A 27,598-nucleotide genomic window follows, 5' to 3' on the forward strand; every position below is an offset into this window, starting at 1 on the left:
GAATATGTAGGAAAGGTAAATTCCTTAAAGAAATTTTTTCCATCTGAATTTGTAAAGTAGTGAATGCTAATTTGAAAAGTAAAGCAAGATTGGCTTTAAATCTGAAATTAATTTGTTTAAATATTTTTCAGGTGAAAGTGATTATGATGCATGGACTGGCTTGGAGTGAGTCTCTTACTCAACAAAAGTGGGTGAGTTTGAATTTGAAGTTTTAGCTATATCAATGACCTAATCTTAATTCTCTTGTCTAGTTCATTTATAGATGTGTACCGAAGTCCTACTGTTACCACCTGCAGGGATTGATGCAGTTTGTACTGATCCTACCCCATTTCATAAAAGGGGACCAGGCAGTCCTGCAAATTTCCCTGGCTTGGCTTTTTCAGAGCCCTGCTCTACTACCCATCCAATAGATGGACTAGAATTGCATAGGTGTAGGGACCCTTAACAATGTGCAAGCATTGTTAATCACTACAGGGCTTGTTCACTGAAAGAGTGGATACATCCAGAGGTTTAGTGCCTGGAACATGATGTACATAGGCTTTACACAGAGCTTATGTACATCATGTTGGGCACTAAACCATGAAAGATGTGATGCACTCTTTCAGCCAACAAGTCTTGCCTGAAATTGAAGTAAGGGATAGGCCTTGCTGAGCCTAAGTTAAAAGATAGGATGTTAGGATTTTTTGGGCTTATTATTAGGCATTGGTAATAATAAAAGTAGTGTCCCTGTTTAATGTTTATTTTTCTTTTACAGGTGATTGTCTCTGGAGTTGTCTTGGCCTTTTGGATCTTCTGTTCATCTAGGAGCATGTGTCTCACAACCTGAAATTAATATTAGATTTATTATAAATACTATATGTAAAACTTATAAAATAAAACAATTTTAATGAAACTACTTTATATACCTTATCCTGAAATTATGCTGGAAATTATTGTTTACTACTATTGATGCAATGTTTAAACATCTGAAATATTTTTACTTTGAAAATAAATACTTGGTAAAATTTACATCTATTTGTAACTTGTTACATAGGTGCATGCAAAATGCATTGAAAAGATTTAAGTGGACTACCTATTCAATTTACATTAAACTAACATATTGCAAATTAGTCTGAAATATTAAAGTGGAAGAAACTTTAGTCAATACTTTAAATTTACTTTCAAATATGAAAACTAAAGCTATGAAACACCTAAGCTTTGTACAAATTATGATTAAATTAACGAAAGATCAATTTTAAATTTACAAAACATTTGAAAAGTGACGCTGAAGCATCTATACAACATGGTTTTCACAAAGTCTTTGGTAACTTAAATTTAATCAAAGCTCTTAAATGATTTGTCTGCCAAACTTCAGATATTCTGAAACATTTTACCTAGATTAAAACCATCATTGTTTGAAAGGGCAAAACAGATTACTGTCAATTAGTTTGACCTAACATCTGCAAGGTCCTGAAGGAATGGAATTTTTTTGTAAAACTTTGTTTGCTAAAAACAAACTGCCTAATGAACCTGCTCTTTTTTTAGAAATGGTAATTGCAACATTACCAAAGGCCATTGTTTTAATAGCCAAAGTACCAAATGAAAGACCAAGAAGCAACAAACAGGTACATGGTAGAAAGGACAAAAGAATGGTTACGAGGACCCTTTCATTTGTTAAAGAAATAACTGGGAAAAATGCTGTCATACCACAAGGGGTCTTAACCCTTGTCATATACATCACTGACATTAATCCAAATATTACCAACCACAAAAATTGCTGATAACATGTTATAAACAAAAATAAAGAATATAATATTGAGGCCTTAATGCAGATCTCTAACTCTACAAATAGTAACAAGACTGGCAATTTCTTAATATGAAACAGAAAAAAATCCAAGACCTTGCACGTGAGCCAGAACAATCCATATCACAACTACCACATTAAAATGAAACAACAATGAAGGTAATTGCCAAGAGAAGGCACCAAACCGGGAAGGCCATGTAGCACCATCAAAGTGCGAAATAATCAGAGTGGGGGGCTAAATATCACCAAGAATGCCAATACGAGAACAAAAACGCATAAGGCAAAAGATATCAAAAGTATCCGATTCACCTACAATTCTATCAAGGGACAAGTGACTGCGAGGGACGGTCGGAAAGCAAGACACATGCTCGTCCTGGAAGTCAGGACATTCAACAAGGATATGCACAACTGTAACAGGGACAACGCAATTCGGACAATAAGGAGCAGGGCGGCGCTCCATTAAGTGACCGTGGGTTAAGCGGGTATGACCAACCCACAGCCCTGCCAAAGCAGTGTCCCACCGCCGGTTACGGTGGTAGGAGGAAGGCCACGGGGACACACTAAGATTGAGAGTACGCAGCTTGTTACCAACAACCCTGCCAACGGGGAAGAATGAATAACAGGATAAAAGTTGGAATAAGGAATACCTTTACGGGAGATGGGACAAGAACGGATAGCTTCCTTAGCGGCAGCATCCGCACGCTCATTGAAACACCAATATGGCTGGGAACCCAGCAAAACTCTACTGATTTAAATTTACTAGAAATAAGAAACAGCCAATGTTGAGGATCTCAATGACCACCGGATGGACAGGATTAAAGGACCCTAGAGCCATGAGGGCACTACGAGAATCAACTACAACCACAAAGGAGGAATGAGAATGAGAAAGCAAGAGACGAAGAGCATAGAGAATAGCATAAAGTTCTGCCGTAAAGACGCTAGCCTCCGAAGGGAGGCGACACATCTAAGTACGGTCAGGAAAAACAACAGAGTAGCCCACACCATCCGCAGACTTAGACCCATCAGGGAAGATGAAAATAGAGTGGGAGTGCGAAGAAAAGTGCTCAAGGAAGAGGCTTTTCAGAATTGTAGGAGGGGTAAAGGCTTTAGTAATACAAGTCAAGGACGTACAAAACTTGGGAAGGGGGACTCTCCATGGAGGTAATGAAGGAACAATACGAGGAGAAACATTAGAAATATGAACAGAAAGAGAATCCTGTAAGCGAGATAACTGGACAGAAAGTGGGAGACAATGAAGAGGAACAGGAACCACAGGAGGAGGAAAAGTCAATGCACGACAGAGGCGAGAGCAAGGATGTTGGAAGGACCGCGCAAGATAGTGAAGACAGTAGCGATCACGGCAGTCCTGAAGAGAGAGAAAGCCAGTGTCAACATACAAACTAAGGGTGGGAGTCGAACGAAAGGCACCAGAGCCGAGACACAACCCAGTATGGTGTAAAGCATCAAGACGGCGAAGAGTAGAAGGAGAAGCAGAAGAGTATGCAGGGCAACCATAATCGAGTTTAGACAGGACGAGAGAGGAGTGCAAATAGAGGAGCATGCGCCTATCTGCTCCCCAAGAAGTATGGGACAAAACCTTAAGGAGGTTAAGAGCCTTAGAGCATTCAACTCGGAGGCAAGAGATATGGGCTGACCAAGACAAACGAGTGTCAAAGACTAACCCCAAAAGCATCGCGGAATCCCTGTACACAATGAGATGACCATAAAGCAACAACAATGAAGTAAAGGTCCTTTCAGTAAGAATCTATCATTCACTGAAAGTTGCTGCAGTTAAAAATAAAAGAAAATACAAGTCCCTAGAAATAAACAAGCAACCTTTTTGACTAAGGAAAAGAAGGTAGTTATTCTACTGTATAAATCTAAGTATTCACTTAGATAACTGTATCCAAGCATAGAGGTTCCCCCCCCCCCCTTCCCTTTCAGAAAAACATCTACTTTCGAAAAAGTTTAACATTGGCCAACAAAAATGATTCCAGAACTAAATTGCCTAATACCAGGAACAACTGAGAGCCATGACAAACACTGCAACCCTCTCCTACCCCCAAGTCTTATGCTATTTATGATCCAAGGTAATTTCAGATACTATACTCTACTTCCTACAGACGAGTCTAGTGAGAGGGTGATCTCCTGGCGATTAAATTGAAGCACGATACAGGTGTCAACGAACATCAGTCAGCCCACTTGTCAGCAAAGTGGATAACTAATGACATCATAATCTGCAGTGTTGTATGCCTCCCTGTGGCCATTTAAATCAATAAAACACAGGGTTGTGGCAATGTTTACAGCATAAGGCAAGGTATAGAGGAATCCTGGAATGCCATGTAATGTGTAGTCCTTGAATGTGCTTTAGGCAACCAAATTGAATAACAACATTTCTGGTGTTCGGCTATATAATCCGAGTTTCTCATTCGGTATAATGTTTTAAACCTAAATAGAAATTCACTTTAAAGGTCAATTTATTTAGAAAGTGCTAACCAGATTCCAAATTACTGAGCTCTGAAAGTACTACAAGGCAAGTTTAACCGAATGAGTGTTTGCCTATCCAGACCCCCATGAGGTATGTGACAACACTGAATAAAGAAAGGGTCTTTGAGCATTCACCGTGCAGGTATTTGACATGACCAATATAGCCAAGTGTTAAAGATCATTCTAAGCAGTTCTGCACAATCCATATACTATCAATTAATATAATTGTACAATGGTGCTTGGTGGATGATATTTCCTATTAAAACTCATTGGACAACTGTTTGTATTAGACATTTTAAACCTACAAATGGTAGCCCTAGATATCGCACTACAGTATTAATTACAAGATGAACAATGTAAAATCAATACCACAACAGCAAAGGATGACGGCTTTTCAACAACCGACAAACACGCAGGTCTAACACCAGCCATCCCGAGAGAGGACGTCCCAAGCATGTACACCCCACAACTTTACATCACCTTTGCTACCTCACGCGAGCACGCAACAGCATGAGGATGCCATACTCCCAAACCAACTCCATGCACTTTGAGGCTTTAACAACTCAACATTTAAAAAGTTGATTTAAAAAATCAAACACCTGAATTTTTCCCTAATTAAATTTACTAGGGAAATGCACACCAAGCCATGAAACTTACAATGAAGATGAACAAACTACACACAACTGTGACCAAACTTCCACATACCACCCCCTTCTCACTCCTGCCCTCCCTCCTTAGGTGCTCTGATTGGCTGAGCACCTGAGCCACCACCACTCACCTCTTGTTGTGAGAGCCTAAAGCATGTTTGGTTGCACTTTAAAAGTTCCCGAGTGTACTCGCCTAATTGTGAGTACCGCCTGCCCGGTTCACCATTTTGTTTTTCAATCTACCTCAATTTACCCCTTTACAGTCAAATATTATGCAAAATTCTGTTTAAGACTTGTCCCTTCTTAACTTAAATAACTGCTTTGGCCATCTGCAATCTTTCTAGGTGGGTAACAATGACTCTTGAGGCCAGAAAGGACTTATCAAACGGCGATCATAACAATACGGTACACACACAAAATCACAACCTGATATACACCAAGCAGAAAATCCACTGGAGCTGTGAGACGACGTAAACCCTTGCCCAAGACACTGGCAGCTGCATACTCTACCACAGTATATTACTGACTTTGTAAAAGTCTTACAACCGGATTTCCCCATAAATCACAGCAAGTTTTGAGGCCACTCCTTGAGTCAACGTCTTACGTAAGCCCTACAAGCACTCGGGTGAAGGCTGAAGCAGTTCAACACCATACGCCCCAACTTCAAATACACAGTTGAGAGGCGGGAACAAAACGTGATTTTCTGTGTGTGCCTGAAGTTGGGGCACCAACTTCAAGTCATGTCTTCACCTTTCACTTTACCCTTCACCGGCGTACTTCAGGGGTTTTATTTAATACTTGGACTGGCTTCAGTAGGGCCTCCAGACTTTCTGTGGCTTCACAAGTGTCACGTGAATCCCCTGCATAGCAGTGGAACTGCCTTTTCCCTTCACCTTCAATGCCTCTGCACTGGAAGTATACATCTACACCAGCCCAGAAGAGTCATCAGTCCTGCCACCTCTCCATACCCCCCAGGGCCTGGCACGGCCTGGTACGACTCGGAGGCAAGCCGGGCGCCACTGTTAACTGGCAGTTTGTCCCCACAAACAAGCAGTTAGCCGCCTTCAACTGACAGTGGTACAGCTCAACACAAAGGCACCGCCAGCCACAATGAGCAGTTTGCTAGTTGACCAGATGTCCACTTCGTGTTGACACTGGATGAGTCATCACCGCCGGACTATATAAAGAGCGCTGCCTCCCTGGAGAGGCAATCTCTCCCTTAGTGCTCTAGGATCACCTTGGTGTCTCTAACCCGTCGTCCGCTTCCAGCCAACGTCCTGTGACTGATGCCATGGTGGTATGGTAGCTGTCTTCAGAACACCAGTATATCTTCATACTTTTATTCATTGCTTATAGTTTATTTTTTGCATTTAAGATCATACTAACTTGTTCACCTTTGCATTACATGATAGTCAAGTATTGTCATGTGTTATTTTTGTTCATTACTATTTCAGTAAATTGTTTAATTATTTATTTGATAATTTTCATTTGTTTCCACCTGCAACTTACACACTGCAAGGCCAATAGCAGCATTTCTTTCATTTATGTGAGGGAGAGCCATACCATCTTGGTTCAGTATAGCTGTGATACCATAACCCGTCACACAAGATATCCAGTTGTAAGACTTTTACCGTCAGTGGTGGTAGAGTATGCAACTGGCAATGCCTTTGTTACAGGTTCGCTTCATCTCACAGCCCCAGTGGATTTTCTCACACATTTGAATACATGAAACAACTTTATTTGATACATTCCAAACCAAAGTACTGTACAGTACAGTAATTATCAAACCATCAAATGTGTGGGATAATCATAGTGCGCTAAATATCACTAACGTCGCCAATACAAGAACAAAAACGCATACGGCGAACAATATCAAAGGTATTGAATTTACCAAGAATTTTATCGAGGGACAATTGACAGTGAGGGATGGTCGGGAAGCAAGACATGTAAGTCCTGGAAGTCAGGACATGTAGAGACAACGGTTTGGACAATAAGAAGCAGGGCAGCGCTCCATTAAGTGCCCGTGAGTTAAACGTGTATGACCAATATACAACCTCGCCAGAGCCGTTTCCCACCACCGGTTACGGTGGTAGGAGGAAGGCCACGGGAACACACTACTCTTAAGAGCACTGCAGTTTGTTACCAGTAACAGAAGATCAACAACCCTGACAACGGGCAAGAATGGGGAAATGAATAACTGGGTAAAAGTCATAATAAGGAATACCTTTACGGGAGATGGGACAGGTACGGATAGCTTCCTTAGCGGCAGTGTCCGCACGCTCATTTAAGAACACACCAATATGGGTGGGAATCCAGCGAAATTCCACTGTCTTAAATCTACTGGAGATAAGAAACAGCCAATGTTGAATTTCAACTACCAAAGGATGGACTGGATTAAAGGATTCTAGAGCCATGAGGGCACTGCAAGTGTCAACTACAAACACAGAGGAGGATTGACAGCGAGAAAAGAGTTGATGAAGAGCATAGAGAATAGCATAAAGTTCTGCCATGAAGATGCTAGTCTCCAGAGGCAGGAGACACAAAGGTGCAGTCAGGAAAAACAAAGGTGCAGTCAGGAAAAACAACAGAGTAGCCTACACCGTCTGCAGACTTAAGACCCATTGGTGAAGACGGAAATAGAGTGGAAGTGTGAAGAAAAGTGTTCAAGGAAAAGGTGATTTAGAATTGTAGGAGGGGTAAAAGTTTTAGTCATGTGGGTCAAGGCTTACAGAATTTAGGAACGGGGACCCCTCCATAGGGACAAAGACGGAATGACACGAGGGGAAATATTGGTAACACAAACTGAAAGAGCATTTTGTAACAGAGACAACCGTACAGAAAGAGATAGGTGGTGAAGGGGAACAGGAACCACAGGATGGGTAAAGGTCAAGGCATGACATAAGCAAGAGTGAGAGTGCTGTAAGGACCGTGCAAGGTGGAGAAGACAGTAGCGATCATGGCGATCCTGTAGAAACAGGACGCCAGTTTCAACATACAGGCTTAGGGTAGGTGTCGAAGGAAAGGTACCAGAGCTGAGCCGTAACCCAGTATGATGCAGTGTGTCCAGATGGTGAAGGGTAGAAGGAGAAGCAGACGAGTAAACAGGGCCATAAACGAGTTTAGACAGAACGAGAGAGGAATGTAAAGAGAGGAGCAGTGTCGATTAGCTCCCCAAGAAGTATGGGACATGACCTAAAGTTAGTTAAGGGCCTTAGAGCATTCAACTCGGACGTAAAAAATATGGGGCGACAAAGACAAACGAGTGTCAAAGATTAGCCCTAAAAGCTTTAGCAGATTCTTTGTACAAAAGGGGATGACCCCTGTTACCTAACAGTAAATAGGTATCTGGGAGTTAGCTGTTACAGGCTGCTTCCTAGGGGGGTGCGTGTGTGGGAGAAAAAAAAATTTAGTAGTTAACCACTGAACTGCTCTGTCTCCAAATAACACCCTGGTGCACAAGAAATAAATTCTTTCCAAAATTTTTTTTCTCTTCTTATATTGTTAAAATGCAGAGTCTGATCACGGGGAAACTAAACAAAAAATATTGTATGTGACTTACTTTAGCTGCGATGGAGCTGGGAAGTTGAGCAAATTATGGGCGCTGAGCGTTGGAGCGATGGGGGTCTGTCGGCCCCGCCACCCCGTGCGACGGCAGTTGCTGCGAATAAAATGTTGCGCAATTATTTTCAAGTTTCTCATTCATTTCTTCTTTTTTTTTGCTGTAATATTATTTAAAAGTGTGTAATTTGTGGAATTTATATAATTCAAAGTATAGAACATCGCTATGCTCAAAATTATGGGCCTCATATATGCGACATATTCTACAATCAAACAGTGTTTTTGCTGTTATTACACTATATACACACATTGTATATACCCATCTACGTATGTATTCACCATAACGATCCACTATGTTGGTATGGTGAGCCCAAAAAACATGAGTGAGCTGCCACACCCTGCCAGTCCTCCCTCCCTCCTCCAACACATTACTCGCCAACATTCCTCCTCCCAAAATACTGTTATTGTGTTTATTACACTATTTACACACGTTATGTATAAGTATGTACATGTTTTATTCATGTACATACGTACATACTTGCCATCTCCTCACCTCTCTCTCTTGCCTACTTAACACTTTCGCTCGGGGATGACGCAGCATTGCGTCATCCGTTTACTGGCTGTAATGCCGGGGATGACGCAGCATTGCGTCATCCACTTTAAAAATTCGCCAAAAATCAGGTTTTTATCGGATTTTTTTGGGACTGGTTTTAAAATGTGCGCCAATGTCTTCCCATTTTCTTTGTTGAGCCTCGTGGCCCTCAGGCGGCTTGGCACACGCCGTGGGCCCATTGTCTTTGCTCCACTGTTGTGACCAATGTCGCCTCCCCTCGCATCTCAAACGTGTAAACATTTCGGCTATTTCCCGTGGCTATATTTCTTACTGCGGCTTTAGAAACTATGTACGCTTACTCCACGATGGATAGTAATCATGAACAAGGCCCTTCCAGGAAGAAAATTGCGAAAGAAAGGCTTGAAAAGGGTGGGAATTGGGAGTGTAGCAGGAAGGCCTCTGAGCGCTCACTCACGGCTAACGCGTGGCCCGTCTTCAACTCGTCGGCGGTTGGAGCGTGACCAGGTGTTTTTTTTTATATGCTAATGTTCCTCTAGAGAATTTTATTACGAACCCATTGAGACCAAAATTAAAGACCTAGGACAAAAATTGAGGTGACCAGAGTGAAAATAGTGAAAACATTTTATTCCGTTTGCGCGCTCCCTGGTAACTCGTTCGCACTTTCACTGTTTGCTGCGGGTAATTAGCTGGGCTTTTGGAGTTTATATGCATTTAGTGCTGTAGAGAATTTTATTGCGAACACAATGATACCAAATTTAATCTCGTAGAAGGAGAATTGAGGTGACAAAGTTGAAGAGAGTATACACTTTTCGGAATTAACGCACGCTTCCGTGACACGCTGGGGCCCATATCGCCCTGTCGAGGGGTGGCGCGCGGGGTGAGCGAAAGTGTTAATGCTTTTGCTTCCCTCATCTCATCACAATCGACTTTATAATGGTCCAGGACGGATCGAAATGTCGTCGTCTATTCAATTTCCAGTGTGTGGTTTGGTCAACAATGAAATCTTCATGCAAGATCTTATAAAGAAAACCCCTAGAACGAGTTTTGCAGATACGAAAGAGTTTAAGGTGAGTAGGGGATGGTTTGAGAAATTTTGAAAAAAGACGTAGTGTTGGTGAGCTGGCATGGTGAGGGTGCCAGCTCAGACAAAGTAGGGGCTGAAAGATTTGTTCGTGATTTTAAAGATTTTGTAGATACTGTATTGATGGATATATTCCACAACAAGTGTTTAATTGTGAGGAGACATGGCTATTCTGGAAAAAATTGCCGAAGAGGACATACATTACCCAAGAGGAGACGTCACTGCCTGGACACAAGCTAACTTGGGCTAACTTGTGTCAGGATAGGCTAACTCTTGTGCTGTGTGGCGATTTGAAAATTAAACCCTTGCTCGTGTATCATTCCGAAAATCCAAGAGTTTTAAAAAATATATAACGTGCAGAAAAACTGTGATGTAGAGTGGTTTGCCCTGCCATCAAAAAATATCTGCAAGAGAAAAGTTTGACACTAAAGGGCCTGCTTCTCGACAATGCTCCTGCTCATCCTCCAGATTTGGAGGGTGCATTGTTGGGGCCACTTTTTTTTTTTAGAGATATTCCTGCATGGGCCCTAAGTTTCTGGCTAATGAACCAATGACATGAAGGAGGAGTTTTCAACCTACCTTGTGTTAGGTGTGCAGGGGTCAATAGGCTGAACATAATGTCAGGAGCAAAGGGGGGCGTTTGCCTCTTCAAACACAATTGTGACCATCTTCATCTCTTCGAACTATCCTAAATGCTCTCTTCACCTGTCTGACCAAATTGGGTGTCCAGACCACCTTTGAATCTGAAATTGTAAAATTAATAGTGATTTCAGAATATTCAGTCCATTTATACTAACAAAATTATATACAGTATACTGTAATTGAAATTTTACAGAATGATAAAGGCAATTTAGTAACTTTGTTAAAATGCACATGGGGGAAATACATGAAAATAGGTTAATATTGTTTGTAAGGTTGATGGGAAATGTTTATTACTTTTATGATTTAAAAGATGTATAGCCCTGATACTCCATCCTGGGTGCATTCCACCAGGTAATGACCACAGCAAAAGTTTTCCACGAGGCTCTATTGTCACACAAACTTTTCACATTTTCAAACTTGATTCATCTTTTTCCCCCTCGTTCCAGGGGTTTTCTTTAAAAGGTCTTCATGCAAATGCCTTGGTTTCTCACAAATGATGGCCTCTGAAATGCTTTCACCTGCTAACTCTTTGTTGTGTATCCAAATTAATAAAAACTTTTCAACATCCTCAAGTGTTTGTGTTCTTTGTTTCGGGATTGTTGATATGCCTTTTGCCACTTTAACGCTCATAATGTCCTTTTTCTTAGCAAGTATAGTGCATATTGTTGACATAGATTTGTTGTACTGCCTAGCTACTTCAACAACCTGTGAACTATTTTTTAGGGATATTCCTACATGAGCCCTGAGTTTCTGGCTAATGTACCAATGACATAAAGGAGGAGTTTTCAACCTACGTTTTGACGTTGATGAATGCTCTCTTGTTTTTCCTCTATGGTCATTCTCACATGTGTTTTCTTGGCTTCAACCTTACCACTGGCTTTCTTGGGACTCATGGCAAGATATATAATAACAAATTTTATGTTCAAATAGCCAAAAATCCCAAAACAAATGTAATGCTTTATAAAGAATTCAGGCGCGATAGTTACTAGGCAGGAGACACTGGTAAACTGAGGCGCGATCACCATGCCACCACGCGCTAGGTCAGCCCATACGCATATCAACAAACTCATTTCCCGAGGCAAAGTTTGTAACCCGATTCAAATTTTTCGAAGAAATTAGGCTCGTAACCCGAAAAGTTCATAAATATTCATTCGTAAGCCGAGGTGACACTATATATAACTAAAAAATTAAAATTTTGTAGATACACTGTGCTGTATTGATGGATACATTCCACAACAAGTGTTTAATTGTGAGGAGACATAGCTATTCTGGAAAAAATTGCCGAAGAGGACATACATTACCCAAGAGGAGACGTCATTGCCCGGACACAAGCTAACTTGGGCTAACTTGTGTCAGGATAGGCTAACTCTTGTGCTGTGTGGCGATTTGAAAATTAAACCCTTGCTCGTGTATCATTCCGAAAATCCAAGAGTTTTAAAAAATATATAACGTGCAGAAAAACTGTGATGTGGAGTGGTTTGCCCTGCCATCAAAAAATATCTGCAAGAGAAAAGTTTGACACTCAAGGTCCTGCTTCTCGACAATGCTCCTGCTCATCCTCCAGACTTGGAGGATGCATTGTTGGGGCCACTTTTTTTTTTTTAGGGATATTCCTACATGAGCCCTGAGTTTCTGGCTAATGTACCAATGACATGAAGGAGGAGTTTTCAACCTACCTTGTGTTAGGTGTGCAGGGGTCAATGGTTGAACATAATGTCAGGAGCAAAGGGGGGCGTTTGCCTCTTCGAACACAATTGCGACCATCTTCATCTCTTCGAACTATCCTAAATGCTCTCTTCACCTGTCTGACCAAATTGGGTGTCCAGACCACCTTTGAATCTGAAATTGTAAAATTAATAGCAATTTCAGAATATTCAATCCATTTATACTAACAAAATTATACATACAGTACTGTAATTGAAATTTTACAGAATGATAAAAGGCAATTTAGCAACTTTGTTAAAATGCACATGGGGGAAATACATGAAAATAGGTTAATATGGTTTGTAAGGTTGATGGGAAATGTTTATTACTTTTATGATTTAAAAGATGTATAGCCCTAATACTCCATCCTGGGTGCATTCCACCAGGTAATGACCACAGCAAAAGTTTTCTACGAGGCTCTATTGTCACACAAACTTTTCACATTTTCAAACTTGATTCATCTTTTTCCCCCTCGTTCCAGGGGTTTTCTTTAAAAAGTCTTCATGCAAATGCCTTGGTTTCTCACAAATGATGGCCTCTGAAATGCTATCACCTGCTAACTCTTTGTTGTGTATCCAAATTAATAAAAACTTTTTAACATCCTCAAGTGTTTGTGTTCTTTGTTTCGGGATTGTTGATATGCCTTTTGCCACTTTAATGTTCATAATGTCCTTTTTCTTAGCAAGTACAGTGCATATTGTTGACATAGATTTGTTGTACTGCCTAGCTAGTTCAACAACCTGTGCACCATTTTGATGTTTATGAATGCTCTCTTGTTTTTCCTCTATGGTCATTCTCACATGTGTTTTCTTGGCTTGAACCTTACCACTGGCTTTCTTGGGACTCATGGCAAGATATATCATAACAAATTTTATGTTCAAATAGCCAAAAATCCCAAAACAAATGTAATGCTTTACAAAGAATTCAGGCGCGATAGTTACTAGGCAGGAGACACTGGTAAACTGAGGCGCGATCACCATGCCACCACGCGCTAGGTCAGCCCATACGTATATCAACAAACTCCTTTCCCGAGGCAAAGTTTGTAACCCGATTCAAATTTTTCGAAGAAATTAGGCTCGTAACCAGAAAAGTTCATAAATATTCATTCGTAAGCCGAGGTGTCACTATATATAACTAAAAAATTAAACTCAGGATTACTTTCAACCCCCACCCCTTTTGCTCTACTCCATCGCCACCTACCTTCACCCCCCTCTATGATGTACTCTTCCATAGACACCTACCTTTGCCCCCCCTCCTCCCCTCTACTCCTCCATCATCACCTACCTTCACACCCCCTCCCTTCTCCTCCTCCATCGTCACCTTCCTTTCACCCTCCTCTATGATGTACTCTTCCATAGACACCTACGTTCACTGCATATAATGCTCCCCTCTACTCCTCCATTGTCACCTACTATCACCCCCCCCCTCCGCTCTACTCCTCCAGGGTCGCAGACAATTTCACGAGCGTGAGAACTACGAGTTCTCTAACCACTCTCACACTCCTACTCTCTCACCGGTGAGGGGGAGGGAAAGGAGGGAGGAAATGAAGGAAGAAAGGTGGGGGAGAGAGAATAGGCAGGGGGGAGGAGGGCCTAGATACATTTCTTCCATATAGATAGGTAGACTGAGGGAGAGCTGCTTGCCAAGAGCCCTATCAGACAGGCTTCCTATTCTTCAACCCTTCCTAATATGCCACATCCTGGTCAGGACAACTTGCTCGATTGTTATTCTTGGTGTGACTCGAGAACTGACCTCGAGGCGGGGCATGGGCATGGATTATCTCCCTGGGGCACGCACCTCCCTGCCCCAGCTCTCTCTCTCTCTCTCTCTCACATAATCTATCAAGGGTCTAACATGAGGTCATTGTGCCTACCAGAAGTGTATATGTCCAAGGCTGGCCACCTGTCTGGACCATTCAAATGTATAAACACGTAATTAGTCTATTAAAATTATATATAATGCTACAATTATAAATTAATTTGTTCATGGTCATTCGTTTATCAGTATTTTAATATGAGGTATATATACGCATGTATGTATACGTTGACGTACACATATATGATTTTGTGTATGGAATGATTATGATTATGTGTAATCATATATGATTATATCTAATGGAATGCATTAGTAAGTGATGTGGTGGAGGCTGACTCCATACACAGGTTCAAGTGTAGATATGATAGAGCCCAATAGGCTCAGAAACCTGTACACCTGTTGATTGACGGTTGAGAGGTGGAACTAAAGAGCCAGAGCTCAACCCCAGCAAGCACAATTAGGCGAAGTATATGAACGAATGCACATGTACACTTTCAAATGAATTAAGATACCTTGAGATACACAATGACTTAGTTTAAATAGTTTAAACACATTATGGTACTGATTTTGACATGCTGATGTCTGGAAGGGAGAGGGGGTGTGGGGGTTATTGTCTGAGGTGGAGGACCAGAGGAGGGGGTCAGTGGAAGGATGGTGGCTGGAGGGATGCCATTGTTCTAATGGTTATGAAAACAATTATTGATGGCAGGAATTCAGTGGGTGTGTACTTCACCCGCACCATCACCATACTGTGCCCTGCTACAACCCCCCCCCCCACTCCACCCATGCTGTGCGGGGCGTATTACACATTATGGGATAACCGACTGTCTGTCCATTCCTGTCTTTTCGTTATGCTGCCCTTCCTTTTGAAAACTGTCTGCTTTATCGACTTCCTTCAAGACCACACGTTAGCCTCTTATCACGCCCTCTTACCACTCTCAGGGAGCCGGCTCTTCTATACAATAGTTACCACTCAGTCCCCAAGGTGAAAGAGTGTCCGGGCATATGACTTGTTACGTGTACTTATTTGCGATTCGTTTGGGCTGTCACGTGTGGTGATTAGTGTTGGGTAAGGCTAGGCCAGGTCAGGTCAGACTAGGCCAGGTCAGACTAGGCTAGGTAAGGCTAGGCCAGGTCAGGTCTGGTCAGGTTTGGCTAGGCCAGGTCAGGCCAGGCCAGGCTAGGCAGGGTGAGAGAAGTAAAGCGGCAGGTACTTACGTTTCCGAGAAAGTAGCGGCGGTAGTATATTGTTGATTTAGATTCGACGACATCCTGAAGCTAGTAGGTGGCGGCCTCATCGCTCTCGAACTTCTTGTTGTTGTAGGGGATACGAGGCACACCCAATATCCCCCTTACATTGATCACATCGCACACTAATATTTTTACTATTTCGGACACCAGATTTATCTGTTTCGTATATGTATAATTGTTCAATATTAAAACCACAATAGAATGCTCTTAACAGTTACAATTTTCAACTTAACAGCCATATAGTTGGCAAGAACGCCGCCCGCCAGTATAAACACACCAGAATGACCACAAACATGATCGAACACACAAAACACAAGATTTTTGCAAGTTTTTGGATAAATCAAAAAATCAAATCAAATGTTTATTCAGGTAAAGTACGTACATACAAGGTTACATACAAACATTGATGGATTTATAGATAGAGCTAGTACATACAAAGCCTAAAGCCTTTGGCTTACGCAAAGCGTTTCGGGCAGGATGTAAACTTCTTTTACATTTATTATGTGATAGTTATACTTGTAAATAATAATAAATAATAAAGTTAAGCGCCTAATATGTAATATTAATCAATAAAAATGCAGTCATAAGCCATACGCCTGTCTGTACATGTCGTTTGTGTAAAAGATTTTGGGCGCTCGTATACTTGTGTGCTAACTTGCGTTCACAACTGGTCAGAAAATTCTCGCCAAATTGATTGGGAGATGTCTTCTTCAAAATCGAATTGTAAAAGCACTTAGGAGACGCACTTTGTCCTTCCCAGAAGCTGCCTCCAGCAATGCTGTGGCAATGTTCTCCACTATGCGGCGGTCCCATTTGGCCTGTTTGTAATCGTCTGGAAAAGTTGGTCGAGGTTAAGAGTTGACAAAATTGTCACAAAATCCCAAAATTTGGGATCATAAATCCCAATGGAGTCTCTTAGATATTCTGGTTGTATTTCATTCACTAATTCACCTGTAACAAAGGTCGAGGATATGAATGCCGACAATGCTGTGTCTCTTTGCGAAAACCTATGCCCCCGAGTCTAATTGGGAGCGTTGCTTGGTTTCATTGGGCATCTTGCAGGGAGAGGTTTAACACTTTAATGGTCATTGATTTTAGGAGTGCGTCATATTCTGTTAATTTTGGACTGTCGAAGGAGGGAGCATACCTTAGGAAATAGGTCAGTCTGGGCCGAGCCATGCACCGTGTGGGAAGGTATAAAGTATCCTTATCTTGAAGTTATCTTTTATGGGCTATTCATGCCCGTGCCACCTCTTGGTTGGCTTAATCTTTATCCACAAGCACAACTAGGCGAGTACACACATATTGGAACTGTTCATTTAATGTTTTCATACATTTTTTTTCATTCCCTCTGTATTTGTTCCCTATTTTCAATCTCTGGATTTAATCTTTTAAATGCAGCTTGCTCTTAATAAATTTATAGAAAAGGCCTGGTTCTGTTTTACAGTTAATATGTGTAGCAATAATATTTAAATATAGGTACATATTTTCCTTCCAAATAAATAGCATGTAGCTGTACTGCTTTAGTGATGTTTACCCTTGAATAAACCTTCTAGTTCCAATAAAGATAGAAATGCATAATCATTTATTTGCTTATTTCATCCCTTGTTCTACTACACCTAGGGAGCAGCATCATGTAGAACCTTATCACAAGAAGGCATTTTCAAGCATTAATAACTTGAGCACTTTAAACTGTGGCACAAAATTGTGCCACTTCTGTAGCCACAGTAATTAAAAGCATGCTTGTAATAACAAACACCAATGACAGGAATGGTTGAGCACTGTGACAGTAAGCACATCAGTGTGAAAAATGAGCAGCAAGAGCTACAAAAGTGCATGCAGAATAGAACATGGAACAACTGGGAGTATAGTGTGTCATGACAACATTCTCCATACAGAATAAGAACAAATAGTGTACTGCACATAAATTTTAAACACTGTACTGTATTAAGAAAACTTACCAACATTGGCTCTCTTTTCACCATAAATCACTTTGCCATCAAATTCATCAACTGGAAATTTCATTTCTTGATCGACCTGCTGGATGGTCACTCCCAAGTGCTCTTCAATATCAGCTAGGTACTAGTGGTTCAGAATAGAAAAAGATCACTAGTGAAATAACAAGGGTGTCAGTCAAAGCCTAACATTTAATTCACATTATAAACAAAATATTTTGAGTGCACTTCAATGTACAATGTGATTCTCAATGTAGTGGTGGACTGAGGCTCTCAAAAGGTAATATTGTACGTATTTTTCCATTGTATACATCTGTCACTACCCTACTATACTCATATGAACAAACACTGCCTAATCTTGCCAATTTCTTCCAATCATTAATTCTTTATTCTGGCTTTTCTAAAGCAATAAATTACTTGTGTAGAGGAGGAAATGTATATGTTTATCTCTCAGAATGTTCGGTGATACGTTTATTGCTTGTGATGTGTGTCTATGTATGTATTAACACGATGTACTGAACGGGGTGAGAATAGCTTGAGCTACCTCATCCCTTTGTGTGTATTTTACCTCAATAAACTTATTTCAATTTCAAAGCAATAAATGGTTCCTAAATCTAAAATATGGCATTTTATTACCGATTCACACCTACAGTAATTTTGCGTCCTGGGCACATGTAATTAAATTTATGTTTGAAAGGGTAAAGGGTGCCGTTTACACTGCAGAGAGAGAAGCCAAAGTTTATTCAGATAGCTTGAAGAATAAGATCAGTATGACACCCAGAAGCTACAGAATATCTGTAAGGAGTGATTTGAAATACAGTAAAGAGGCCTCTGAGATAATGTAATTGGCATTATTGGTGCTGCAGAAGTATGTAGATTGAAGAATTTGTGCCATGAAGAAGTTATTTACTGTTAATACATATTTTAGAAGCACCAGAGACATACAAGTACTTTACTTCCTAATCAGAATTTATCACTTTTAGGCTCTAATATTTTTTTTAATACTGTATCAGTTTTAGACTAGAGCCTTTCAAATCTTTAAAAAGGCAATGATGTTCTATATATATCAAATGTGAAAGATAAATACGACAAAAAAATCTCTTGAGGACTAACCTGTGATTCGTTGTACCAAATGCAACAACCATCTTCCGTTGTCAACCGCGTGTTAAAACAGTTACGCCCACGAGTTGAACACCACTCTCCATGGTACCACACCTGAAACAAGAGAAGAATATACAAAATTGATACTCTATTTTTAAATTTATCCCTTGGCCTTTAATACTGAACCTCGTGAAAGACTTATCAGAAATGTCAAGGAACGTGTTATTTCAAGGATGTTCTTCCGAAGTCTGATTAGGGAATGGTTATAAGACAACAGGATCACAAAGAACATTGTGTGAGGAGTATGTTCTGCAATTTTCAATTTCAGATTCACTTATAAATACATGCATGACAAATATTAAAGAACTTGTTCACAACCTTTGAGAGACCAAATTGAATTATGCAGTAGCATTGAGCCCATCTTGAAAAGTACAGCAATTAACTGGAAAAAATGCAGACATGCAGCTAAATGGCTTCCAGAACTGAGAACCAAGAACTACTAGGAGAGGCTACCAATTAATTTACTACTGGGGTTCAAGGTTCCCCGTGGCCCGGTCCCCAACCAGGCCTCCTGGTTGCTGGACTGGTCAACCAGTCCGTATCCCAGCTGTTGGATATGGCTGCTCGCAGCCTGACATACGAATCAAAGCCTGGTTGATCAGGTATCCTTTGGAGGTTTTATCGAGTTCTTTCTTGAACACTGAGAGGGGTTGGCCCGTTAAACCCATTATGTGTAGTGGAAGAGTGTTGAACAGTCTCGGGCCTCTGATGTTGATAGAGTTCTCTCTCAGAATACTTATTGCACATCTGTTTTTCAATGGGGGTATTCTGCACATCCAGCCATGCCTTCTGGTCTCTTGTGATATTTGTGTGTGCAGATTTGGAACCAGCTCTAATATTTTCCATGTATAAATTATTATGTATCTTTACTGCCTGTGCCCTAGAGAATACAGATTTAGGCATTTTTAGTCAGTCTCTGTAATTTAGATGGTTTATCGAGAGAATTCTGGCAGTGAAGGATCTCTGCACGCTCTCCAGGTCAGCAATTTTCCAGCTTTAAACGGGGCTGTTATTGTGCAACAATATTCCACTCTAGAAAGCACTAGCACCTAGAAAAGTATCATTGGTACAGCATCTCTTGTTTGAAAGGTTCTGTCATTTTTCTTGCAATTCTGACTGCTACTTTATTGTGTTCTTTAAAAGTAAGATCTTCTGACATGATTACTCCCCAATCCTTTATATTCCTTTTATGTTCTATGGTATGATTTGACTGCATTTTGTACATGGTTTCCGTTTTTATATTTTTTATTTTCCACAGCGAAAAAGTTGGAACTTATCTTCATTAAATACCATATTATTTTCTGTGGCCCATTGATTTACATCAGGGTTAAATATACCAAAGCCTAAGACAGAAGAGAGGCAATATGGTCACTACCTACAAAATTGTAACAGGAATCAATAAAATTGACAGAGGAATTCTTGAAACCTGCCATACAAATTCAAGAACACGAGCTCACAGATTTAAGCCAAGAAAACAAAGGTGATGGAAAAAATATTAGAAGTTCTCTTTTGCAAACTGTGATAGAGGGTTGGAACACGTTAGGTGGTGGTGGATGCCAAAACCATCAGTAGTTTCAAAGCTTCAAAATACTAGGATGACTTGACACCATGAGCATAGCTCTCATCCTGCAATTAAACTATTGTAAGGAGACTTCAGATTTTCCTGTTCCTTTCATACAACTGTCACATATGAAGGAGTTTTTTGGAGTGTGCACATAAGGGAATATCCAATGGAAAAGTATTCAATGTTGCAAAAAGCTGCAACATACCATAAATTACATTATCATTCTTTCCTCTTTAAATATTAACCAAGCTACAACAAAGTCTACATGCGAGACTTTACACAGGTTACTTAGGTTCAAGGAATTCATCTTTACAATAGTGAAAATAAGGACAGCAAAAGCCAATGTAAAATAATGTTAAATCAGGGGCTATTGCCAGTTAATAAAGAATGCAATTATTGGTTTAAAGCTCTAACCTTCTCTGGCACAGCAGCAACAAGGGAGATAGCTAGACCTCTGCTCTACCCACACGCCCAATACGATGAACATAGTTGCTCTTCTCATCTGGCAGTGTCACACTGACTATAAACGGCAGGCCTCCAACATCTGCAGCAAACATTTGGATGTTTTAACAATATCCTCAGACATCTTTTAAAATATAGAGAATTTCCCAAGAGAAAACCAATGCATGCAACGAAAAGAACTTACCAATTCCTCGAGCAGCTACATCAGTGCATATAAGGAACTTCACTCCACCATCCTTAAATTTTTGGAGATTCGCTTTGCGTTCATTAGACTTGCGGTCACCATGGAGAGACACACACGAATATGGATTGCCTCTGTTATTGGCCCCTCCTCCTGTTAAAAGTTTCGGGGCAGTCAGGGTTTTGTTTAGCACAATGATAAAGGATGACAAATGTTCCTATAAACCAACTACAGTATTTTAATTAAATGAAGCACTTATCTCATACCCCTCTATGGGCTCCATAGGCTCAATTTTAATTATACTATATTAATATTTTATGAGACTATGTATTATGAGGATTATTTAACCTCACTAATCAGCCCAGGTCATTTCACCAGCAGTATACATCAACAAGGACCAATTTTATGAATAGCCTAAGATTTTAAACTCCAGCAGGTAGAGGGGCTCGCATCTGCTTCCTCACACCACAAGTAACCAGATGCCATCTTGGGGAAAAATCATGGGCACTCCTGGCTGTGAGGGGCTCAGTAGTGAACGAGACCATGAGTAGTGCATACAGCGGTAGTTCACAACACTGTGAAGCTTGTGCCTACAGCATCACTTAATAACAACGAAATAACTTAATTTAACAATGATCGTGTTATATAGATGATCCTGACAGTGTTAAAGACTTTGTACAAGGTTCAGATATCAGTGAAACCAATGCTGGCTATGACATTTACAGCAAGAGACACATAGCCACAGGTTGGTGCACCTATGCATCAGTAATGGGACCTCATGCTCCTTTAGAAAAAAGAACATGTGAAAAATTATTCATATTCAGGATTTATTGACCAGGTTTCTCATAAGAGCACTGTTTTGGCTAGTGCTGTAGTGCATCAGGTGGCACTTTGCTTCGTCATGTGCCAGCAGCAAATGAGCACATGGGACTATACTGTGGTTGTATCTATATTAAAAGAATATCACCCACTGGAACTGCTTAGTGGTTCATAATATTGCATAAAAATGTAGGTACACACACATAATGTGTATATACATTGTAATAACTACAAATAATACATATTAGTGTTCAAAGAATATAATAGTGTGCATATTAGTAACAAATACATGTGTGTTTGTTATACATGGGTATGGGCAAGATACCCATGTATCTTGCCTTACGGCTACTGTGTGTTGATACCTGGTTGATGGGGTTCTGGGAGTTCTTCTACTCCCCAAGCCCGGCCCGAGGCCAGGCTCGACTTGTGAGAGTTTGGTCCACCAGGCTGTTGCTTGGAGCGGCCCGCAGGCCCACATACCCACCACAGCCCGGTTGGTCCGGCACTCCTTGGAGGAATAAATCTAGTTTCCTCTTGAAAATGTCCACGGTTGTTCCGGCAATATTTCTTATGCTTGCTGGGAGGACGTTGAACAACCGCGGACCTCTGATGTTTATACAGTGTTCTCTGATTGTGCCTATGGCACCTCTGCTCTTCATTGGTTCTATTCTACATTTTCTTCCAGGTTCCCAGGATTAAAGTCCTTGCGGGCTTGGTCTCCGACCAGGACTCTTGGTTAATTTATTGGTTTAATTTATTTAAAGATTTACAAATTCAAGACACCTACCGATCTGATTAAAATAGCGCTCTAAATTGTCACAATCCAACTTAGTGCGGCAGAATATTAGTGCTTGATCCATTTTGTGTGTGTTAATAGCCTCAAATGCAGTACAGTACTCTCTTTTCAGCAGCTTCACCGCCTCACTTAATGTCTCTGAAAGGAGAAAAAACAAAACAGCAATGAATGTAAAGAAATGCCTCTTTCCTGTAGATGTCCAGTGGCCCTCCTGAAGCTATCTCACCGAAATTGCTCCGTGCAAGTGGGTCACACCAGTCACGGAATTTGTTTGGACATGATTCGATATTCAATAATGCTATATTCATAATCCTATATATTCATGATCATAATGTTAAATTCAAACTATTATTAACTATTGGAAAATATTATCAAGTATTGCATTATTGGGAGAGTGAGTACTACATAATACTGTAATCTCAATGCTAGAAGGGTATGAGATTAGCGCTGCAATTGAGTGGTGGACCGGAGCACTAAAGTAGCAATCACCAATAGAACAACAGCAACAGAACTGAGTAGGGAAGTTAGTTGAAGGCAGGGGCCAGGCCAACTGGTCGTGCCGATCGGTCCGTCTAATTACCACAAGCTACCACAAACTACACAAACTTCAGAAAGCTTCCTGGCAATACGTTAGTAATGAATAAATATGATATATTTACTCATTATAATGTTGGTGCTGAATGTATAACACGAAAAAACAATTTTAATCTGAAAAAGTATCTTTTTATAAAGAAATTAGACGAAAATAAAAAGCTGGTGACGCCAAATCAAGTCGACGATCCAAGCTTCGGTTAGGTTAGGTTAGGTTAGGTTTGGTTAAGTTAGGTTAGGTTAGGTTAGGTTAGGTTAGGTTAGGTTAGGTTAGGTTAGGATAGGTTAGGTTAGGTTAGGATAGGTTAGGTTAGGTCAGCCTAACTTAATATATCATATTTATTCATTACTAACGTATTGCCAGGAAGCTTTCTGAAGTTTGTGTAGTTTGTGGTAGCTTGTGGTAATTAGACGGACCCGTACCGATCGGTACTAATGCTTAAGTACAAGCCAGCTTAAGTGAACCTCAAAAAATATTCATAGCTCATAATGTGAAGCAGCATATTACAAACCATTAAAATTGGCAAATGGCATCTAAATACATATCTGAACAAGCTAAATAAAAATGCCGGAGACCAAACTGAAAAGCGTAACAAATTAAAACATTAGAAGCACTTACACTTACAATACTTTAAAAAACTAAGACACATTCTCAAATATTAACTGTAGAGCTTAGCCTTGCACTTTTATTTGCTTACGTACGCCATCCTTAACATACACGCCATCAGTTTGCAGATCAATCAGATCAATCCATTAATGTAACATCACTTGTATGTATGTATGTACCCTACCTGAATAAACATATTTATTTATTTATTTATTTATTTTAGATGGCGACGAAGATTGCTCCAGCTACTATCCGTTCGGAGATCAATGTTTACGACAACATGGTGGACAGTCTCGGGCACAGCATCTTCCTCTTTAAGATCTACCCAGGTCGGGAAGTGCATCAAACGTTCCTATGTAAAGTTTTTCTATAGTAAAATTCACTGGTCGGAGCAAAATTATTTTAAGGTATTGAAATATCTGTACTCTATTTGGAATTCAGAGGCTCTAATATCAAGAAAATATTCTTGGTAAAATTATTATTTTTTTCTTCTTTTTACAAATTTTTTGTACATCTCTTATTTATAGACACTAAATTAAAAACCAAAATTAAACAAATATTATACGATAAAAGTTTTGGCTTCAACATGTACACCCTTATTTAACAGACTAGTAGCTACCAATTCTTTCAAATAATCTGCTATAAGAACTGACATAACAATCATTAGCAATACAGTACATTATATTCATACTGTACCATTTACAGACAATTCTATTTGTTCAGGTAATAATAACATTTAAATACAAAATATAGCAAGTACTGTACTTCTGTTCATTTTTTAAGTGTAATCTGCTTTAAATACATTTTCCATCTCCTTAATACAATTAAGCAGAATTTCAACATTTTTCTACATATTTCTGGAATAAATAATTTAAATTGACTTAAATAGTGCATTGCAAGTGCATCGTTAGGTGCAATGCACTTGCATCATCCACACACAGGATTCTTAAGTTCAGTGTCTAATATCAGACAAGCTTGCTCCACTACCACTATGTTCCACTTTCACGAGGTTGAAAGGCATCAACATCAAGAAAGCATGGAGGCGTATACGAAGAGATAAAACTCTGGCTCCAGACATCACTCGGTACCCTACCTTACCTTGAGGTTACCTTGAGGTGCTTCCGGGGCTTAGCGTCCCCGCGGCCCGGTCGTCGACCAGGCCTCCTGGTTGCCGGACTGATCAACCAGGCTGTTGGACGCGGCTGCTCGCAGCCTGACGTATGAGTCACAGCCTGGTTGATCCCTTACTCAAATCTCTGAATATGTTAGATATTAAGTCCTTGCACATCCTCTCATGTGTATTTTATATATATAAAACGCTGAACTATAATGTCAATCCTGACCTTAAAAGCTTCCTAAAAGGTTGTAACAGATCCCATGAGCACCACACCAGAAACAAATACCTATTTGATATTCCAAGAGTACGACTTAGTCAAACTAGTAAAGCTTTACAAATCAAGGGACCCAGAATGTGGAATGACCTTCCCAATTATGTTAAAGACTGTACCTCTCCCAACCAGTTTAAGATGAAAACTAAGTACCACCTAATTAACTCCCTGTAACCTACCTCACCCCTAAATGTCAACGCATGTCTACGATTTTAAACAATGCTGTTTGTTGACCAAATCGTATTTTTGTTTTTTCCACCATGTTCCCCCCCCCCTTTTTTCATTTTTTCTGATTTTTTCTCAACACAATTTATACTTTAATCTCAATTTTTATTGTTTGCTGATGATACTACCCTCATCTACTCAGACCCCAACCCACTCATATTAAATAATGAATTAAAAAAAATCCACTTATGGATGTCAACCAACAAACTCACACTAAATATAGAAATGACCTACTACATCTTATTTGGAAACAAATCAACAAATGCAGTTCAGCTTCAGATAGACAATGTTAATACACTTTAGCGCCTTCGACAAACGGAAAAAAAACTAGCGTAATGTGCTCTCGGGCGATCGAGCGGCAACACTGAAAAGTGTATACTCTTTTCACTGTTCTGACCTTAATTTTCGATGTACATATTTCATTTTTGCAGCAATGTGTTTGCAATAGAATATTCTACAAGAACAAGGATGCGTTAGACCGGCACCAAATAAAAAACCTACGTCGATTACACTCATCGTGTCAACAATACAATAGTCTTCCCACGAAGATACAATACAATTCCGTTCTCTAAATAGGCTATGTGGCTATTAGAGAAAACGAAAATTTTATGGCAAACATGTTCATACTATCCAAGTCCATCGGATAAGAATTGAATTTTATTGAAATATTTTTTCATCGGTCGCGTAAACACGACGCCCGCTCGCATTCAAGAGAAAAATACCGGTCGGTCTCTTACGACCGGGGTGCACTAAATTAAATTAACACTTTCGAGCTCCCGGCGAATGAAAAAAAAACTTGCCCTTTATATGCGCAGGCATTTCGGGCGATCGAGCAGCAACACGGAAAAGTGTATATATACTCTTTTCACTGTACTGACCTTATTTTTCGATGTATGTATTTCATTTTTGTAGCAATGTGTTTGCAATGGAATGTTCTACAAGAACATACGTATAAAGTGTCACCAAAGCATGAGTTAGACCAGCCCCAAATAAAGATCACGTCGATCACTAGCCGTGAGCGCCAAACGGCGACGAAATGTTTCTACTCTTTTCAGGGTTGTCAACTCCACACTTGTTCTACAGCGTTAAATTTGGTATCACTGAGAGTGCAATAAAATTCCCTACGAGTACATATGCATATAAATGTAGAATCAATGTCGCAGCCCACCCGCAAGAGTGTGGGAAGTGGCCCAAGTGTTACCCATGACGGCACATCGGCGAAACCCCTATTGAAAAGTGTATACTCTTTTCACTGTTCTGACATTAATTTTCGATGTACGTATTTAATTTTTATAGCAATGTATTTGCAATAGAATGTTCTAGAATAAAATACGTATAAAATGTCACACAAGAATGCGTTAGACCGGCACCAAATAAAAAACTACGTCTATTACACTCGTCTTGTCAACAATACAATGGTTTTACCACGATAATGCAATGGTATGCCATTTTCTCAAATAGGTCATGCGTCTATTAGAGAAAACGAAAATTTCATGGCAATCATTTTTAAACTATCCCCAAGTCGATCGGATAAAAAAAATGGATTTTCTATAAATATTTTTTCTCAACAACAACGAGTAAGTTCCTCTTGGGTGACTTAATCTTCATCAATCATCGAGTAAGTACGTCGAGAGAATCTAAGAACGGTAACCAACTTACCAGCCTTAGAAAACAGGATCAAACAAAGAATAGCCACCATACCAGCAAAACTTGTTGGAACCACCACCAGACTGTCAATCAAAGATAGCATACACAGATCTCTTCAGAGAAACCTTCAATATAGAACAGGTGCATGGACGGAAAATCTGGTCAAGATTCTAGAGATAGTGGACTTGAAATGCACCATTAGAAACAAGGGGAAGATAGACCATATCAACACTTTCAGCAGCCTCCTCCATGGGAAGAATCGAGTCTAAAGATAATCATTGAAGGATTATCAGGTAAAAAAATCATGATGTGACTCGCAGAGGTTCAAAACAGTCATAGAACAACAAATGGAAACCATCTCAAGACCTACAACGACTCACATCTTCACAGATGGATCAGTTGATCAAGAAAGAGGTTGTGCTGGGGCAGCAGTTTACACTAACAACCATGAAGCTTACTGGAGCATGAATAGTGGGTGCTCAACATTGCAAACAGAATTATATGCCCTGAAGGAGGCCATAAATTATACAATTTAGGATAATTTACATGAAGTCATCATTCATACCGACTCTAAATCTTCGCTCCAGGCATTGTTATCCAGCCAGCACAGATATAATATACAACTCATCACAGAAATCCTATATATAGGAAAAGAAGCCC

The 27,598-nt window shown here is 40.1% G+C and overlaps 1 protein-coding gene across 7 annotated transcripts; it reads right to left on the minus strand.

Annotated features, from left to right (window-relative positions):
• Nucleotides 1–723: 723 nt before the first annotated feature.
• On the minus strand, nucleotides 724–24,231 carry LOC123773463 (uncharacterized). 7 transcript variants are annotated; one of them, XR_011225775.1, is made up of 11 exons: nucleotides 23,863–24,231; nucleotides 22,472–22,618; nucleotides 20,869–21,018; nucleotides 20,637–20,766; nucleotides 18,611–18,712; nucleotides 17,504–17,624; nucleotides 15,510–15,698; nucleotides 12,449–12,611; nucleotides 10,710–10,873; nucleotides 8,477–8,575; nucleotides 724–822 (listed from the first exon to the last, which is right to left on the minus strand). XR_011225775.1 is itself a non-coding variant. In XM_069317938.1 (9 exons), the coding sequence occupies exons 6-9, from the start codon at nucleotides 17,565–17,567 to the stop codon at nucleotides 816–818; spliced, it is 333 nt and encodes a 110-aa protein (XP_069174039.1). In that variant the 5' UTR covers nucleotides 17,568–17,624; nucleotides 18,611–18,712; nucleotides 20,637–20,766; nucleotides 20,869–21,018; nucleotides 22,472–22,618; nucleotides 23,863–24,211; the 3' UTR covers nucleotides 724–815. The 7 variants fall into 7 exon arrangements, 2 of the variants coding, with proteins under 2 accessions (XP_069174039.1, XP_069174040.1); XR_011225777.1 differs by lacking the exon at nucleotides 15,510–15,698 and having other exon boundaries at nucleotides 23,863–24,193; XR_011225776.1 differs by lacking the exons at nucleotides 12,449–12,611; nucleotides 15,510–15,698.
• Between the last annotated feature and the right edge of the window lie 3,367 nt (nucleotides 24,232–27,598).

The sequence above is a fragment of the Procambarus clarkii genome, chromosome 89 (genome assembly GCF_040958095.1).
Source record: "Procambarus clarkii isolate CNS0578487 chromosome 89, FALCON_Pclarkii_2.0, whole genome shotgun sequence".
Taxonomy (NCBI): Eukaryota; Metazoa; Arthropoda; class Malacostraca; order Decapoda; family Cambaridae; genus Procambarus; species Procambarus clarkii.

Coding starts and splice junctions, on each gene's coding strand:
- LOC123773463 (XM_069317939.1), bottom strand. CDS start 17,567: ATGAAATTTCCAGTTGATGAATTTGATGGCAAAGTGATTTATGGTGAA. Junction 12,612..17,503: donor TGAAAAGAGAGCCAATGTTG/GTAAGTTTTCTT, acceptor TTACAATTTCAG/ATTCAAAGGTGGTCTGGACA. Junction 8,576..12,448: donor CCCTGCACACCTAACACAAG/GTAGGTTGAAAA, acceptor TTTTATTCGCAG/CAACTGCCGTCGCACGGGGT.